Source organism: Camelina sativa, chromosome 5, assembly GCF_000633955.1.
Source record: "Camelina sativa cultivar DH55 chromosome 5, Cs, whole genome shotgun sequence".
Taxonomy (NCBI): domain Eukaryota; kingdom Viridiplantae; phylum Streptophyta; class Magnoliopsida; order Brassicales; family Brassicaceae; genus Camelina; species Camelina sativa.
The window spans coordinates 19,024,956-19,039,148 of record NC_025689.1 but is presented as its reverse complement, the minus strand read 5'-3'; the positions used below and the strand labels follow the sequence as shown (position 1 = coordinate 19,039,148).

The 14,193-nt window shown below is 38.6% G+C and overlaps 3 protein-coding genes across 3 annotated transcripts in view; 2 read left to right on the top strand and 1 right to left on the bottom strand.

Annotated features, from left to right (window-relative positions):
* Positions 2,821-3,724, top strand: LOC109132874 (uncharacterized mitochondrial protein AtMg00810-like). Its single transcript, XM_019245323.1, has 4 exons — positions 2,821-2,911; positions 3,020-3,114; positions 3,200-3,364; positions 3,446-3,724. Exons 1-4 carry the CDS (start codon positions 2,821-2,823, stop codon positions 3,722-3,724), a joined length of 630 nt encoding a protein of 209 aa, XP_019100868.1.
* On the bottom strand, positions 10,899-11,523 carry LOC104787218 (thionin-like). Its single transcript, XM_010512753.2, has 3 exons — positions 11,397-11,523; positions 11,233-11,310; positions 10,899-11,130 (listed from the first exon to the last, which is right to left on the bottom strand). The coding sequence occupies exons 1-3, from the start codon at positions 11,476-11,478 to the stop codon at positions 11,033-11,035; spliced, it is 258 nt and encodes an 85-aa protein (XP_010511055.1). The 5' UTR covers positions 11,479-11,523; the 3' UTR covers positions 10,899-11,032.
* The window catches only part of LOC109132873 (zinc finger BED domain-containing protein DAYSLEEPER-like), a 13,950-nt gene continuing 11,667 nt past the window's right edge, over positions 11,911-14,193 (top strand). Inside the window, exon 1 of the mRNA XM_019245322.1 lies at positions 11,911-12,011. Coding sequence (XP_019100867.1) covers positions 11,911-12,011 — 101 coding nt within the window. The remainder of the gene's footprint in view (positions 12,012-14,193) is intronic.

Sequence of the window (14,193 nt, the reverse complement as noted above, 5' to 3'; positions counted from 1 at the left end):
AAAGGGCAAATCATCTATAATTATGACAACCCGTCCTGCGGAGCCCACTAGCCCTCCGCTAGCTGCCCCAACGGACTCCAAGTTGGCACTACAGAGCATCGATCCTAACCCATCACTATGGATATCCTAATCCACCAGTAGGTTATTGGTGCACCAGGCGGTCCTCAAACCCTGGTCCTCACCCTTTAACAACTTTCCCGCAGGACAAGCTGTCACCAATGTGTTTTAAAACTATTGAAAAAAAAAGAAATAGTTCTAGAGAAGTATTAGTACCTTGCAAGACTCAAGAACAAATTTTATTTCATTGAATTTTGGGGAATATGTCATTTGCCATTGCAAGATCAGTGGGAGATGTTGACTTTGGCTTGAAATGCTTTCCCTAACACCAAATTGTTCCCCTAGCTGGCGAACTGAAGATAACAACCAGATTTGGAATGCATATGGTGCCATTCCATACTTTATCTTTGCCAACGTTCCCACAATCATTTTTTCATGCCTATCACTAATGATTCGTAAGCAATTTCACCCCAAGGATACTTGCAGTAATTCTTAAAACTACTGGCTCTCAGTAAATTCTTTGAAGGGAATTAGAACTACTGGCTCTCAAACCAGAGCTTGTTTTTCGCAAACTTAATCCTCCTTTGTAGTAAGTGGTGGACCAGTTGACTCGAGAAGTTGATTTCTTTCTGATTAATAAATTCTGTAATTGGACCCAAGAAAGACTCCTCTAACTTCTTGAACTCTTCTTTTTTTAATGCTTTCTTTACAGTCGCCAAAACAGCTTTCTCAGAAGAATATTTAGTTACTCCCTTTAATGTATCTCCCTCTGTGCCTGGCGTGATTAATCTTTTTGGGAAGCACAGTTTCTTCACAGAATCTTCAAAAATACTCATATAGCAAAACCTGTCAACATTGTTTGCAGAGAAGAACATATTCATGCCATGCACCCAAGATCCCTTATAAATCCTATTTAAAAACCAATATAAAACTTTTTAAAGACATTGATAAATTTCCAACCTTCGTACTCCGAGTTCACCAAAACATCATAAAAATTCAAATTGAAATAGAAATTGAAGTCAAAATTAAGTTCCAAACCAAACTTACAGATGGGAGAAGAAGAGACGACGAATTTGAAGAGAGGACTGAGAGGAAAAACAAGGGAGAAGAAGAGTCTGTAATTCGACGAAGAAAATGGCAATTTGAAGTCCCCTCGTACCCAATCAGCCGACTCCTAGTTTCAATCCGACGACTTCGTGTCTACAATCCGACGAAATTGAGAACACAGTTTAAGCAAATACAGAGTTGAGTGAATTTCACGATTTTCAACCTCTCAGACAGAAAACTGTACTTTTTGATAGAGGAACCCGTGACTTTTTGGGATAATTCATACAGGGAGGGGGGGTTATATTTTACAATTGGGCCTAGGCCTAGAGATTTCACCCTTATTATAAAAAAACATTGTAAAACCTTTTAAAATATAAATTACGTTTTATAGTATTAAGATCATTTAAAAGGTTTTACAAGCGTTTTAAAACGGATTTTAAAAGGTTTAAAAGGGTTTTGTTTTTGGTATTTCAATGAATTTTATAGGATTTACAAGTGTTTTAAAACGGATTTTAAAAGGTTTAAAAGGGTTTTATTTTGGGTATTTCAATGAATTTTATAGGATTTTAAAAGGTTGAAAAGGGTTTTGTTTTGGGTATTTCAATGAATTTTATAGGATTTACAAGAGTTTTAAAAGGTTTTTAAAAGGATTTGAATAGGATAAACAACGTTATAAAATTCATTGTAAATACCTACACTTAAATGAAGTATATGTTATTCCTGCAAAGATGTCAAACACTATTTATTGAATAATCGAAAGGAGTAACTTAACATTTTTCTAGAATAGTGTCACAGTAAAAACACTAATTTTTTAAATCTACTTGTAAACTAAACATTGAAATATCTTGTTATTCATTATTGTTCTTGATGCAATAAGCTAAACATCCATTCCTGCGATCACGTTTATATACCAGCAAGATGCAAACTTCCATTATCCTAGTTATTTTGCTAATTCTACAAAGATAATATAATTAATGTTAGAACCTTTTAAAATACATTGCAATACCAACCTGTTAACCCATTTAAAACAAGTTTAAATAACCATGTGAAAACCTACACTGACCTGCAAAGATGTCAACCGCCATTTTCTGCCGTAAATCACCAATTGACTCATTTGTAAGATTGTCATATGTCGTAATGCTCATAGCCACACACTCGATTGTCTTTAGCATGAAGTATCTACCCCGGGAAGTATCTACACTACATGACGATGATGATGAAGAACAAGATTAAGAGGAAGTAATCCCACTACGGCGAAGTCAACGGCTAAAACATGTACCCCGTGTGTACTACAACAATGTTGTTGTTGCCCATCCAATTCAAGCCGTATGTACTCTTGCTCATTTTCCTGTGGCCCACCAGGCCTTACTCGGCCAAGTAGACAAACATTGGGTACCACAAACCTATGATGAAGCCAAGGAACATAAGGTGTGGCGAGATGCAGTCAGCGCTGAAAAGACGGCTATGGAGCAAAACCACACGTGGGACGAGTCGGACTTACCAAAAGGAAAGAAGGCTGTCACCTCTCGATGAATCTTTACTATCAAATACAAGAGTGATGGGGAGATTGAACGCTATAAAGCAAGGCTTGTAGCACGAGGATTCACACAAACGTATGGGGAGGACTACCTTGATATGTTTGCTCCGGTTGCCAAATTACACACGGTCTGAGTTGTTCTCTCATTGGCAACTAACCTGGATTGTGAACTTTGGCAAATGGACGTCAAGAATGCATTCTTACAAGGTGAACTCGAAGATGAAGTGTACATGCGACCTCTGCCTGGCTTAGGAGATACTACTGGTCCGGGTAAAGTCTTAAAACTCAACAAGGCTATTTATGGTTTAAAACAATCACCAAGAGCTTGATACCATAAATTAAGCACTACACTGCTTGAGAGAGGCTTTCGCAAATCAGGGGCAGATCACACTCTCTTCACATTACCAAGTGAGAAAGGTATTGTAGTCATTCTAGTATATGTTGATGATATCATCATAACTGGAAGTGACAAGGCAAGTATTCAAGATACTAAAGACTTTCTCAAATCAGTCTTTGACATTAAAGATCTTGGAGAGCTTAAATATTTTCTTGGGATAGAGGTATATCGGTCTAATGAGGGATTGTTTAATATCACAAAGAAAATATGCTCTTGATCTTTTGAGTGAAGCAGGGAAACTTGGATCAAAAGCAGTGACAACACCACTTGAGGAAATCTATAAGACAGGAGGAAAGGGGGAGCTTGAGGCAGCTCCATTCGAAGATGTTACAAGATATCGGCGATTAGTGGGTAAGCTCATATATCTTACCATTACTCGACCTGATATTTGTTTTGTTGTGAACCAGGTGAGCCAACACATGCAAAACCCAACTAGACATCACTGGAACATGTTCAATTGGGATCTTCAAGTACATCAAAGGGTCACCAGGACAAGGCATTTGGATGGGAGAAATGAAAAAACGGAATTGGTGGGATATTTTGATGCTGATTATGCCGGAGACCGTGAAGACCGTCGCTCTACCACAGGCTACTGCACGTTCCTAGGAGGAAACTTGGTCACATGGAAAAGTAAGAAGCAAAGGTGGTATCACTCTCAAGCACTGAATCAGAATATAGAGCCATGAGAAAACTTACTACCGAGTTGATGTGGCTCAAGGCTCTTCTTAAGGATCTAGGAGTTGAATCATCGAAGCCAATCACAATGCATTCTGATAATGAAGCCGCCATCCACATAGCAACAAACTCGGTGTTCCACGAGAGGACCAAGCACATCGAGGTTGATTGTCACAAGGTCCGAGAACAAATCAAACTCGGAGTCGTCTTACCATGTCACACTGAGAGCTCTTAACAGTTGGTCGATGTACTCACCAAAGCTGCCAGTCCACAAGTGTGTGAGTACATTCATTCCAAACTTGGTCTTAAAGACCTTACTCGGCCATGAGTCTCCTAGCATGACATCCACACTCTTTTTCCCTTGAGCATAGTTTTTCCCAAGTAGTTTTCTATACTAAGGTTTTTAATGAGGTGGGTGTTCGTGAGTCCAAGCTTAATCGTTATCTTGACAATTAAGCTTGAGGGGGAGTATGAGAACTCACACCACACCATGTCCGTACAACCGCTTGTCCGTACAACAAGATGGGCCATCCGTACCATGTAGGAGTTTAACAAGTCCGGTCCATGAAGAGAAGCCTCCAATGGTCGCAAAGAATCTAGAACCTTCACCAAAAGAGCCGTTGGAGAGATAAGGCAAGTGGGAGCTCAAGTCAACCAAAGAAGTCACATGTTTAACTTAAGAGGAGATGTCACTTTCGTTATGAGAAGCTGTGCATAGGATCTTATAGAGAATATTCTGATTGTAACTGTCTATATTTAGCTTGTATCTATGATCCAAATTAATTAAGAAGTAAGAATTCTTCTTCTACACTTTTCTCTCATCCGATCTACACTCTAATCTCTCTTACACTACTCTAAACTCAATTGTTACTTCCTACACAAGTCAAACACTCTTATTTTCCTAAACTTACATGAATGATGCGAGTGCAACTGTAGGATGTGTAAGTTCTTGAGAGAACCCTAGGCACATGTTAGCCTTGTTATAGGGTGTTGTGTAAAACCTTTTGGAGAAGGTTAGAACTTACCTTTTGGTGTGTAATATTTTATCTAGGTCGTGAGGACTAGATAGTAAACCCGGTAGCAACCAAAACCTTTTATCTTTTTGGTTTAAGATATTAAGGAAGAAGTGCTAAGTGTAGCCTTGTATGTTGTGTAATTGTTTGCTAACCCCTTGCGTGATTGCTTGCTAACCCCCTTGTATGATTGTTTGTGGTAGTTGTTTTGGTAGCTTGCATGTTGGTATAGATTGCATATAGGTTGCAAAACTAACCAAATGCTTAGCTTGCTTTAACTTGGCATGATTGATTGAGGATTCACCTAAACACCGGAAAAAAATGCGATCTGACAAGCGAGACAGCATGAGAGTGATCGGGAGGACACTCGAAGTGACTGAGACGAGGAAGGAGAGTCGTCGTGAGGACAAACTCCAGAAGTTGGTCGAACGATTGATCCGAGAGGGACAATCATTTTGGGGAGAGAAAAGAGAGAAGACATTTTTGCAAAGGCAAAATGTAAATGGTCGAACAATTGATCCAAGAGGGATAATCAAACTTGGAAAAGAGAGAATTCTGAGGCAGGCAAAGGCAAGGTGGAATCTAACCAAGAGAGAAGACATTTTTGCAAAGGCAAACTGTAAATGGTCGAACGATTGATCCAAGAGGGATAATCAAACTTGGAAAAGAGAGAATTCTGAGGCAGGCAAAGGCAAGGTGGAATCTAACCAAGAGAGTGGTTAGAAATCGAAATGGTGTATTAGTCTGATGCAAAAATTGACTAAGACAAGAAAGAGAAGTTCTGACGAACAAACTTGAGGAGAAGAACAGGGGAATTTGCACCAAGTCGTGGTGACGACTAATAAAATGCTCTAAAGTTAAGTGGTGAGAGAAAAGCGTACCAGAAAGTGAGAAAACGGACGCGAAGGTGATATATTGAGAAGAAGTATGGTGAGAATAAACTCATAACCAAGAGAGGTAGGGATCTAGATGGACCCAAGGAATGCTGGAGATGAAGAAGCTTTGATGATGCAAATCAATCGAACAAATGTTACGATAAAGGCGATTCCAATGATGGTATCATAGGAGACGATACAACAATGGCCATGAAGATATCCCGAAGAAGAGTAATTGAATAGAAAGTCACGGACATCACAAAGAAGTGATCGAGACGCTAGAATTCGAGGAAGAATTCTTTTAAGGGGGTAGAATGTAATGATTCGTATCAAGAAGTGCGTACCGGATGGAGAAGATGTATCTGAGGGACGTAGAATGCCCCGGGAAGACGGAGGAAAGAAGATCTCGAAGAATGAACAAGTGACTTGCAGAAGAGGTTACCGAGAATCGAGATTGTCCACGACCGAAGAACGGACGTGAACCCTTAGAACATCCAGAGATTTGGACAAAAGATGATAGAGAACGTTGGTGGAAGTCCAAAAGATAGTCTAAGAAGAAAATGGCCATGGAAAAAGGGTCAAGGAGATGTACAAGGACGATTGGAATGGAATGGTCACGTACTAGCCGAACGGTCGAGATACCGCAAGTCACGGACGAGAGGTCCGGAGACAGACAAGGAAGTCCGAAGTCACGGACGAGAGGTCTGAGGACGGACGAGAGAAGCGGAAGTCACGGTCAGAGGGACCGAGGATGGACGAGGAGATAAGCCGTGAACGTACGGTTTTGAATTTGCGGACAAGTGCGGGAGCTTGGGACGCAAGAGAGACGCGGACAGACGAGGAAGTGGAACGGTCTCTCTGCATGCGAGAGAAGCGCCACGTGTCGTGCGATTAAGTGGTCTCCGCCATGGAGTGAGATGCACGCGCGAGTGAGTGAGAGTGGGGATGATTTACATGCAGAATTCTTGCCATTTGTCAAGCCAAAATCGCCACCTGCCCAGCGAGAGAGTTGAGTGAGAGGGATTATAAATAGCCCTAATTCCTCTCATTTTCGACACAAAAACTCTCTCAACAGCCAAACTCTACCAAATTTTTCTCTCAAACTTTTGAAGAGAAAATCTCTTGATTTTCGACCAAGGAGAAGGAAGAAGGAAGAGATCTAGAGGAAGGTTGAAGCTTGAGAGCTAGTGGAGGTGCTGTCAGATCGGCGTGGTGTGGTGTGGTGTGGTGAAGCTCAATCGGCCAAGATCTACAAGCTAAGTTGAGTTGAGGCTTTGGTTGTAAATGTGTTGTGATGTGTTTGTAATTTTGTGAAGAGCAAGTTGGAGATCTTGCTTAAGGAGGTGCATTAGCTCTCTAGCTCTTGCATCGGCCTTGTTGAGTGGTTGATTTTCCTTGTTGCATGTAGATCTAGAAGGTTGCATGTAGACAAGAGGGACTTTTGGGGTTTTTATGCAATCTTGGGGTAGATGTGCATTTTTCTCAAACTAGCTGCAAGTGTGAAATGCCTTGCATGCTAGATTTGAAGGGTTTTATGCATTCTTGGGGAAGAATGACATTTTTAAAAATTAGCTGCAAGTGTGAAATGCCTTGCATGCTTACTTTTGGGGGTTTGAGAATTTTTTAAATGGAGGAAATTAACTTTAAAAACTAACTGCAAGTTTGAAATGCCTTGCATGTCTAGTTTGGGGTTAAAGAAGAGTCATGCATAATTAAAATTATTTATTTTAATTTTTGCATGAGTGGTTGAGATGGTTAATCCCTTGTAGACTGGGTGGGAAATCGATTCATGAGAGGGAGAATTTTGGTAAGGCCATGTGAGAATCTCCGGGATGGAAAGAGTGAAAGCACCAAAATTGAGTGTAGTTCCTCATGAGTTTGGATGTGAGACCAGTCTACGGGATGAGTTTTTTTGTGAGGCCATGCGAGAATCTCTGAGATGGAAAGACCCGCATGAGGGCCCCAAAACTTGAGAAAAATATTTCCATGGATTTGATATGAGATCGGCCATGGTGAAATATTTTTGTAAGTCATGCGAGAATCTCCAGGAAGGAAAGAGCCGCATGCATGTGTGAAAGACGAAAGAAGTTTTAAATTGAAATGTAGAAAATTAATTTAAAACTTAATTTGGGGTTGGGTGCATGTTAGGATTGCATGCTTGTGTAGTTAACTTAAGTTGCATGTGAATTTTTCCTTGCATCTTAAGTTTTGTGTGATTGCGTGATTGATTGATTGTTGTTGCTTGCTTGACTACCTGCTTGTGTGCTTGTTTTCTTGTTTGCTTTGCATGTTGTGTGTGCTTAATTCTTTGTGTGGTTAGACATAGAATTGAGTGCAAGTTCTAGCTAGTGCTTGAGTTGGACTCTCAGTTCGTAGCTAGAAGTCGATCTCTGGTCCTATCATGTGTTGAGATTGTCCGGTGAGATAATCCAGAGGGATCTCATTGCGGGTGAAAGTGGCGTGAAGGCCAAGTTAGAGGGAAAATCTAGAAGAGTCAAGTGTCTTGATTGTTTCTAGGTTTCTTGTTGATTGTTTGCTTGCTTGTTGATTGATTGATTGCTTGTTGATTGATTTCTTGCTTGTTGATTGATTGTTGCTTGTTACGCTTCCGCATTGTGTGCTTTGTTTGGGGTTGTTGTTTAGGGTAGTTGGATGAGAAGAGATAGCATGTTAGTGGAGTTAACATGTTAGATAGTTACCCAGCTCACTGAGTAATCCTAGATTACTCATTTCCCTCCTCCATTGTTTTTCTTGTAGGGAAAGTAAGTGGGTAGAGTTGGATTTAAAAAACCGGATAAGGTGTTTTCGTGCTGTGTTGCAAATCCGTGTTTCATAATTTTGCTGTTTATTTCGGTTGGATCCAACTGTTTTCTTGAATTATTTTGTTGAATGTGAACTTTGCATATATATATATATATATATATATATATATATATATATATGTGTGTGTGTGTGTGTGTGTAATAAATCAAGATATATTCATATATTCGAACAAGTGGTAATGGTACGGTCTAGTCCGGACCAGCACTACGCCGCGTGCGTACCAAGGGTTGCAAAGCCTAAGGGACGTACGCAGCGGATAGGCGGCTGCCGGCGGTCCGGCTGGAAATCCTAATTCGTTAGTGGAACATCGACTAGATTGCGGGCGGTTGTCCTCTGTGACGTTTGCCCAGGCTGCTCTGCGGTTTTTCTGGCCGAGTGACGGAAGCGGTTCAGGGACGTTGCATCGACTGTTTTAAAATTTGTATAATCTTCAATGCAATAAATATTTTGGATACAGATTTGGCCAGAAAAAAAATAGTTATGAGATCCTAATAAGATAGTGACGTGCAGGGCAAGAATTTTGTAGTAACTGTGGAATCATATATATAAAAGTAGAGTTTCAGTCTCTCCTTATTGGTCCACTTGGCAATATAATTTTAACAAAAAAAAATTATATTGGAACACAAATTTAAAACAATTAATTTTCACATTTAACTCACATAATATAAAACTGAAATCTTTATAGACATTTAACTCACATTTTCACAATTAATTTGTTTTTTTGTTATTTTTGATTTCTTATTTTTGTTGTATGGGTTGTAAAAAAAATAAAATATCATTGTAAATTGTTAATGCTAAATTTTAATTTTAGAGACTACATGATATATATTTTACATTGTTCTTATTTTAAAAGATTTATCTCCTTTATCTAATTTGGGTTATTATCTTATAAGTAATCATTCTCTCTTCCTCTCCCACCAATATCAAATGTTGTTATATCTCATATGTGTTGTAAGAGTGATTCTATATTTTATTTTAGAAAGTATTATATATATATATAGATATTACACTGTTCTATTTTTTAAAGATTTATCTCCATTATCTAATTTGGATTACCATCTTATAATAAACATTCTCTCCTCCTCTCCTACCAATATCAAATGTTGTTATATCTCATATGTGTTGTAACTTGTAAGAGTTTGATTCTATATTTTAATGTAGAAAGTATTATATATATTTAACATTGTTTTCAATTTTTATTTTATTTATATAAAAAAATATTTCTTTTATATTTCTTGCCTTTCTAATCTATTCATATTTTTTTTTTAAATTTGCATAGTTAAATTTTAATTCACATATGTTGGTTTTAACAAAACAATCAACTTTATTTGAGAATTAGATGTTCCTATTCATTTTTAAACGATCAATGTGTAACATATAAGCATTTTGTCTTGCAATCACAAGTTCCATTTCCATTGCTTAACTCCATGGTTAAACTATAATATATGTTGTCCTATTTGTAGGAATAACAACATACTTATTTAATTTATTTAAAAGAGCAGATGATTAAACGAAATAAACATTTCTCCAAATTTTATAATTCAATCAGTGAGTGTACTTATTACTTTGAAAAACTTTTACATTGAAGTTCATAAAATCATATAAGAAAACTAAAATACTATATCACTTCAAATTTGGAAGGAAACACTTGGTATTCCTTTTTAAAAAAGTCAAGACACATATAAAAATTTATTAATATTTAACTCACTTTAAAGACATTAAAGGTCATTTAACTCAAAAATAACTTCTATCCAATAATTTCATACATTCCTCCCACAAAAATATATATAAATATATATATATATATATGTTCAAGATTGTATTTAAATATTACATAATTTTTTAGTTAGCTAAATTTATAGTCACATATATACAATATATATACATAAGAATTTATATTACTTATTAACACCATAATTCGACCCATTATTTGCTTAACTCAATATTGGTTTCAAAGCCAACTAAAGAAAAACAGAAACGATCTTATTGATATTAGACCAAAACATGGGCATACAAACATAATCACTTACACGGAAGATATTTTAAAAAAATAACTTATTATTGCAACATCAACGTATGAAGGGTTTACATAAGCAGTTAATTAGAAAATCTATAATACAATAAATGTATTGGAAACAATATCAGTCAATGATAAGATTGGATCCTCAAAAGCAAGAAACAACATTTTCATAATTCATAAAAAATAAATGGCACAATTATACACATCTGAACGAAATGGTATAAACATATAGTGTATAAATAAAAGTGACGGCAAAGCCCGTATATGCCTAATTAAAACGAAATAATACAAAAGAGAAAACAAAAAAGACCAAAAAAAACAAGAAAGTGCCAACTACATTACAACCCACGCGTTGCGTGGGGAAGCACCTAGTAATAAACAAATTAAAGTGAGCAAACTTTTTATTTAATAGAAGTCATGTGCCAATCTAGGATTGACAAACTTCTATGACACATATACAAACTGGAAATAACTTATTCAAATACTAGCACCAAAGTCTAGCATTTTTTGTCACATACACACAATGGTTGCAAACAAAGAAAATAAAACTCTGAAACTTGGATGTGGTAACTTCATGGATATACTTGTTTAGGCAGTCTCAACAACAGTTGAAGAGCCCTTGGTACAGAAAGTAGAACATGCCTTTGTGCATTGTGCGACCGCTCCACTCACAGTTTCACTCGCATCTACTTACCGAAAAAGTAATAGAATGGGTTAACATTCTCTTGTCTACCATTACAAAATAAATAATAATATTGTAATTAGTGAGCTTAGATGCTTCGTTTTACCAGAGTTTTGGAGTGTCACCATGGCAGCGCACACAGAAGATGTACATCCCAACTTACAGTATTCATTGACAGCATCACCTTGAGTAAAATATTCGAAAAAAATTAAACATTGATGAAACATGGTAACAATTGACATATTAAAGCACGATACAAAAAAAAATTACCTGAGTTTTGGAGAGTGTCATGTGTATATCCGTTAGGACATTTGCCGTTAACGATTTTGCATCCACTGAGAGATGCACACATTGGTCGGGAGCCTCCCGCAAAACGGCAAGTGTTATAGATATTTCTAGCAGTCGTAGACGGGCAGTGTAATGACCCTCACCAAGAATAGAAATTTTAAACAAAAAGGTCGAAGAAATGGGACGGAAAAGACCTAGGAAAGAAGAAGAAGAGAAATAAAGGTGAATGGCCCAAGGAAGTCCGGAGAAATATGTGTAAGTCGAAGAATGGCCGAGCCAAGACCGAAGTACCGGACGCACGGTCGAGACCCTAAGTATTTACTAAGACAAGTGGTCGAGAAGATCGAGAAAATTGTCGAGACTCGAGGGAGATGCCGAGTACTCGAGAAAATTGTCGATACTCGAGGGAGTTGCCGAGTACTCGAGAAAATTGTCGAGACTCGAGGGATATGCCGAGTACCCGAGAAAATTGTCGAAAGCTCGAGGGAAACTGCCGATGACTCGAGAGAGTGTCGAGATATCCGAGACGTATAGTCAAAGTTGCCCGAGACGTATCGCCGAGGCGTACGGTCCGAATTGCCCGATAGACTGCCGAACGTACCGAGCAGAACGTCCGAACGGTCGAGAAAATGATCTGACCGAGTCGAGAAGCACCGGAGAGAACGTCGAAGGTGCCGGACGAAGGATCAAACATTTTGGGAAAATTTAGTGTTTTCTCAAAATTTTGACCAATAAAAATTGAGGAAAGTGGAGAATTAAAATAATCAAGGAAGAATTAGTGGGGGGAATTAAAAATTCAAGGTGATTAAGAAGAAATAGTGGGGGAATTAAAAATTCAAGGTGATTAAGAAGAGATAGTGGGGGGATTAGCTTAATCCAAGGAGATTAGCGGAGTGGCGAAATTCAATTGGCTGAAAGCTTATGATTAAGCTCACTTAACCCACATGCACTAATAAGAAGGGATTACATGCACTAATGGGGAGATTTACATGCACTAATACAAGGAGAATTAGTGGCTTAAGTGGTGAGCTGCCATTGGTGGAGGAGCTACATGCCCAACATGCAGCCAAAGAGGACGCCATTTGTCAAAGAGCACTAAGGGGATGAGAGGAGAGTTGAGCTTATAAATAGGGGATGTGGGATTACATTCTCTCATTTCCCAAATTTCTTTAAGTTCATAAGCTCTCTTGTTTCACCTAAAATCGAGAGGAATCAAGAGAGTTATCGAGAGAAAGATCAAGAGTTATCAAGAAGGAGATCGAGAGGAGAAGTGATCGACGCGTACGCTTAGAAAACGCTGAGAAAGGCCGACGGTTGGGCCAACGATCATTGGGGAAAAGAACGGGTTGCGACCGACGTAGTGAGAAGCAGTTGACGCGGAGTAGGAGCGAGTGGTCTGATCGGGTGGTGCTGTGAAGTCCGAGTATCATCGACGATTACGCAAGAGGTGAGTCTGAGGTAGTGCATGTAGTGTAGTACATGTAGTTGCGGTTTGAGTAGGTTGCATGCGAACATGATGGGATTCTTGCTAGAATCATCATGCGAAAATGGATTAGTTGCATGCAAAATAATTGGGACTCACTCAATACTTGGTTAAAGAAGAATTTGGATGCACTTAAGTAAATTGGACTTACTTAAAATTTGGACAAGGCTATTGCATGCGAATTGGGAGTTGAAGTTTGTTAGCAATTTTTATTGCATAAAAGTCAGATGGGATTAATAGCATGCTAAATGAACCTAAGGGTTTAATGAGTTAAATCGAATGGCCTTGCATGTGTAAATTGGACTAAAGATTTAAACGGTTAAATCTTATTTGGTTGCATGCATATTAGGACTTGTTGCAACTGTTTTGCTTAAGTCGATTATGTTGTTTGCATGCATGTAAAATAATCTTAAGTTGCTTGATTTATTATCTTGCTTCTTGTTGATTATTTCGTGTTGGGTTTTCTCGTATGATGGTTTGCATGCGTATACAATAATCCTAAGTTGCTTGATTTCCTATCTCGCTTCTTGTGTGATTATTGCATGATTTGTTCTTGTTCGATTTCTTGCATGCGTGCTTGATAAATCGTTACTTAAATAGAGGTGGTGTTGTATTTCAGCTAGGCTCTTGAGTGTGTTTCTTGAGTCGTAGCTAGCGTAGTGTGTCGATAATTCTGGTTCCATAAGCGTTTGTCACGCGTGAGTTCCCGATGACCACTCATGCGGGGACATTGTTACGGCTGGCTAGCTACCAGCGTAACCGCTACATGACGATGTAGCTAAAGGTGGGTTCATGCCGGAGAACTTTGTGGTCTCGGCATGGGAAGGATTGGAACGGAACAGATTATCGAAGGGCCCTAGGGGTAAAGAGTCTAGAGTAATCAAGTGTCCCTTGTTTATGTCTAGTCGTCTTTACATGTGGTGTGTTGCGTGTTGTTAAAGAGCTGAGGGTATTTCAAGCGATCCTTGTTGTACTCTAGACGTCTTGTTTGGTTATTCGGTCAAGGAGTTAGGGTAGTTCAAGAGCTCCTTGTTTATCCTAGTTGTCCTTGCTAGTCGTGTAGAGGACTTAGAGCGTCGAGACGAGTCGCATTGATCTAACCTCTCTTGCATGTTGAAGTTTGAGTTGCTTCCGCTAAGCTTTTGTTGCGTTGCTTTGATGTTATTTGCTAGTTGTTGTGGCTTGCTAGCTTCTTGGGATTGCCGGGGTAGTCGGTTTGGAGGAGTAATATCCTGTTTAGGATAGAAAGGGGGTACCCGGACTCACTGAGTAATCTTAGATTACTCATGTCTCATT